Raw genomic sequence first — 5,013 nt, forward strand, 5'->3', positions numbered from 1 at the left:
GCCTAAACCTAGTATAGGCCAAGTATTAGTATAATAAATAGGTATTTGTACATATGCATGTATATAGCATACCATCATGGTAAGTAAAGTAGGTGTTTACTTACCATATGTAATCTGAAAGGCACTGCTGTAAGACCCACTTTCTTCAAAATATCATTCTTTCTAGTCTGTTTCGGTGTTTTTGATCACTCCATTAAAACAAAATACTTACACTTTGAGATAAAATTCATCCCTAAGGCCTAGAATTCAGATATTCCTAGGCAAATTAATATTAAGCTAACATCAGTCCTTAGTACCTTAGTGTGAATAGACTGATCAGTTACTGACTAGATCAAGGGAATAGAAGACAAAGCATATTCATGGTGAAAAGGGGTTAATAAAGTAAATCACAACATTAAATACAAACTTAGATGGGCAAACCTGAAGAGAAAGGGTGGTTCTTAGCTAAGCAGCATAAGAATACTGGACACTTGTTCTCTCTGTACTTTTCTCAAATGACATAAATAATTTTCAAGGACTCCTGGACTGCTTCATAAATGGGCTCTAACCTCAACATTTCCTCTAAGAAGTTCAGTAATCTCCTGGAAACATGTTTTCCTCTTTAAGATAACAGGTATGTTTAAAGTGAAATTAATACATTAATGAAATTAAATCACAGGTCTCCCCCAAATGATCCTAAAAGTGTAGTTTATGATAATATAGAAACTAGTAAACATATATTATATAGACAAGTCTCTCATTACAAGTATACACAAAATTATTACTTCTGATCCCATTACAACACTAAATTATGGTCAAACACAAATCACTTTAAAGCAAATAGACTAGACATAGTTACAGTTACTCATTTTAAAACACAATTTACCACTCTTTTAGAACTCATTTAACACATCAAAATATGTACCTTACCATGAACAATTAGGAGATAGACACATACATTATTGCTAGCCGTAAAAAGTCAGTCTTCTAACAGGATAATATTTTAATAACAAAATACAAGGAAATCAACACTAGTCTAGAGAAAACATTAGAAAGTTTTCCATTCATCTAAGATATTAAAATTCATTTTGATTTCGCTAATCCTCCCAAACGTATTAATATCATAACTGTGTGTCTAAAATAACTCCTTTCCTGTAAATATGATGGAGCTCTTCTTTGATTTTCACGTTCCTTCCAGGCCAGAATTATCTGTGTGTTATATACCTCACAGATTTTAGTTAAAGCATGTTTTAAAAGTTAGAGCTGTTTGCCAAAATATTTTTCAATGTATTCTAATATTTATGACCTCAGGTTTAATTGTTATTCATATTCTGGGTCTGTTTCTTGCATACTAGATCTAAACAGGTATTAGTAGGCAAGGGGTTTCAATAGGTGCCCAATGTTGCCAGTGTTAATATTCTGCACTTTTCTCAACAGGGGAAAATTGACTTTTCCAGCTGCCTTGGGAGAGGCTGTATTGGCCTTAGAATAGTATGACTGGAGCAAAGCTGGATCAAAAATGTTACTGAGGACTCTAGAGTCTACATGCCTGGCTGCCTCTAGACCTTACTCTGGCTTGTGAATGCAGCCTGATAGTTGCCACTTAAAAGTAAAAAAAATAACTTTTATCTTTTTGCTCTTGTCTAAATTTAGTTCACTGCTTCTTGTATAGGCTCAGAAAGTGCAGTAACCTCTCAGGTACCTCAGTGTCACTCTAGAAGCATAGAAGTGTCCACTCTAGTGGACACTTTCTTTATTTGAAAGATATATACATCTTCAAAGGTGCTGTCTGGAAATAGTTTGAGAATCAGAACTGTGGTTATCACATATCTGCTTTCTCCTGGACCTTTAAAGACAATGTGGGTCACATTATATGAACTTTGACAAGCTACCTGTCCTGGATAGATTAAATATGGCAATTTATACAGTCATAGGCAGTATGTGAATTAGTTTCTTGATCTTATTTTGAACATATCAGAGGCCTGAGTTCAGATTTTCATTCTATTAATAGAGGTGATAAATGCTTTTTCATACTGATACTTAAATGAAGGAAATAGCTATTTGAGTCTTAAAACTCATGAGTATAATCACATATAGGAGATCAAAATGGTCTGTGTTTATAACACTGTTTCACAAAATAATATATTACCTATCTTACTTAAAGACAACTAAAACATGATATTGGGATATAAATTGTGATTACTAGTATAAATAGACAACTACATTGTTTCTAAATACAAAGAAATTCAGTATCCATTGTAACAAAATGAAGTGCTTAAAATGAGTTCAAGTTAATTGTTTCTCTGTGTCTTAGGTTCATAGATAAAACTACTGACTCCTGCTGAAAGCATGCGCATATAGTATGTCACTGAAATTTTAGAGCTTAAATCTTAAAGACTTGATGATAAATTACTACAAGGACACCTCAACATTGATGATAGTGGAATATAATGCTCTAAATAGATTGTGTTATGAAGACGTGAAATCTTCATATAGATAAGATAGAGCATAACTGAAAAGCCTTGAGTGCTTGCTGTGATTACTTCCCAGTAGCTAGGAGTATTGCAAATATGTAATAATATACTTCAGTCCACATCCATTTTTTTTTAATTTAACATAATTCAGTTGACAAGATAGATGTGGTATGGTTGCTCACAAGTGATTTTGCATGGAGTTTTATGTTATCATGCAAATCTTGCCTTGAAAGCCGTCTTCTGAACTCATCAGTGGTAAAGTAGTATATGATTGGGTCAAGGCAGGAATTCAGACTAGCAAGACACAAGGCAACAGAATGAAATATTAGAATCACCCTTCTGGCTAGGCAGCTTTTAATTTCATTGGACTTGACCAGGAAATCTAAAGGAAAACTGAAGTGATAAGGTGCAAAGCAAATTAGGAAAACTCCTGCACAGGTTAGAATCATCTTCAAGGCTTTCTTTTTCTCTCCAAGGTCTTGTGCAACAGGATATTTATCTTGCAATGATAAAACTGTTTTCCAGGTGCAAAACAGGACGATCAGAAGAGGAGTGATAAACCCAATCAACTCGCCAATGGTCATCATGACAACAGACTGAGCTAGATTGACATTCCTGGTAGGAAGATCCACAAAGCATTTGGTTCTGTGCATAGGGGTGTCATCATTTCTTCTGAGGAGAGGAAATAGCAGACAGGCAAGGCAGATTATCAACCAGCCAGAAATGCTGATGTATAGGTCATACTTCTGTTTACAGTCATGGAAGCGAAAGGGGTACAGGAGAAACCAAAATCTTCGCACACTGATGCAGACCAAGAAGTAGATGCTTGCATACATGTTGACATACTTCAGATAGAAACAAAACATGCAGAGGCCAGACCCGAATGGCCAGTCATGATTCAAATAGTAAAAGATCCTCAGGGGCAAGGAGAGGACTTGTAGTAAGTCAGCAATGGCCAGGTTTATCATGAATATCACAGCCCGTTTGGTTTCTTTCATATAACCATAAAATACCCACAAGGCTAATATGTTCCCTATGAGACCTGGCACAAGAATGACAGTGTATGTCACAGCATAGATGAAGTATCGGAAATCTGTATTGTCTCTATTGATCTCATAACATGTGTCATTAGCAGTCATGCTTGTTTCTAGAGAAGCTGCCTTTGCTAAATGGTGGTTAAAAATCTAAATTTGCAATCTACTGCTGCTCTTTCTGAAAGATTTATCATCGATGGGCTGGAGAAACTGAATATAGAATAACCTCCTTTTTATTGCATTGGTCAGAGCTTCTAGACATGATTTGGGGGCTTTTCAAAGAACTATCTGCATGTTTGCTTTGAATTTGTCTACATTAACTACATGGAAGTCTAATGTGCAAGCACAGATGACAAGCTGTTATAATTTGTTACTCAGTTAAAAGGCCTTCTGAGACATTATGATGACTGATCCTCTCCCATTTGGATCATGAATGTGCCATATAGAAGCTCTTCAAATTCCCATACGATGGTAGTCATCTCTTTACTGGTGTTTGGCAGGTTGTTTTTCTCTTTTTTGGCTCACATAGAAGAAAGGTTGACTCTAGTACTCAGTGTGTCTACAACTCTTCAGAGATGATTGACTTGGATGGGTCAGCTTCCTGGGATTTTCTCAGTTATGTGTTGAAAACAAAGTCAGAACTGCAAATTAAAAAAAAGGAAGCCAATTATTGTCTTGCAAAAATAATAAATTTAAAAAATTAATTGAATTTTTAATTTAATTAAAATTAAATTTTAAAAATCTTGTTTTTGCAAAAACAAAAAAAGCTTATATGTAGAAAAATATATTACCATTAATGGAAAGTTCTGACATGAGTAAGGGTAATAGATACAAGTTCCATAAGGCACTTTAGAATCACAGGAGAGTATAGCTAGAAGGAATCTGAGATGTAATCTAGATCCTTACTACTCAAAATATGATATATGAATCAGCATTACTTAAAAGTTTATTAGAAATGCAGAAGAATCTCAAGTCCCACCTGGGACCTGCTGCATAACAATCAGCAATTTAAGAACCACAAGTGATTCTTAGGCATGTTAACATTTGAGAGGCTCTGATGTAGACCACAAACATCACTGATTGTCAGACTCACCTGGGGAAGTTTAAAAAGAAAAAATATATATAGCTTTCCTTAGACTTCCCGGTGTTTCCCCCAGAAATTCTGAGTCAGTATTTAATGCCTGGAATTTGTATTTTTAAAAGGTCTCTATATGATTAAGTTATAGCCAACCCAGCATTTGTCCTTAAGCCATCATTTAGAGGCCACTGATTTGGTTCAAATATTTCCCAGATGTCTGAAAATAAGTGGGCAGCTAGCCTCTCTTTAAATACTTCCATTAACATGGGTTATTAAGATACTTTTCAATTATGCAAGATAACACCAGTACAAAGATTCAAAATTTCCAGAAAGTTGACCCAGTTAGGTCCACGATCTTTGTTCTAAAACAAAATTTAGCTTAGGGGCATGAATAGTTACCTCAAGGCTGCTGAAATCCAGGAGGATGTAACTGAATTTAAAGATATGA

The 5,013-nt window shown here is 35.0% G+C and overlaps 1 protein-coding gene across 1 annotated transcript; it reads right to left on the minus strand.

Annotated features, from left to right (window-relative positions):
* Window positions 1-2,590: 2,590 nt before the first annotated feature.
* GPR174 (G protein-coupled receptor 174) lies at window positions 2,591-3,592 on the minus strand. Its single transcript, XM_052663838.1, has one exon. It carries the CDS (start codon window positions 3,590-3,592, stop codon window positions 2,591-2,593), a length of 1,002 nt encoding a protein of 333 aa, XP_052519798.1.
* Window positions 3,593-5,013: the final 1,421 nt, after the last annotated feature.

The sequence above is a fragment of the Budorcas taxicolor genome, chromosome X (assembly GCF_023091745.1).
Source record: "Budorcas taxicolor isolate Tak-1 chromosome X, Takin1.1, whole genome shotgun sequence".
Lineage (NCBI taxonomy): Eukaryota > Metazoa > Chordata > Mammalia > Artiodactyla > Bovidae > Budorcas > Budorcas taxicolor.

What these genes read in the sequence shown, in the direction of transcription:
- GPR174 (XM_052663838.1), bottom strand. Translation starts at nt 3,592, where the DNA reads ATGACTGCTAATGACACATGTTATGAGATCAATAGAGACAATACAGAT.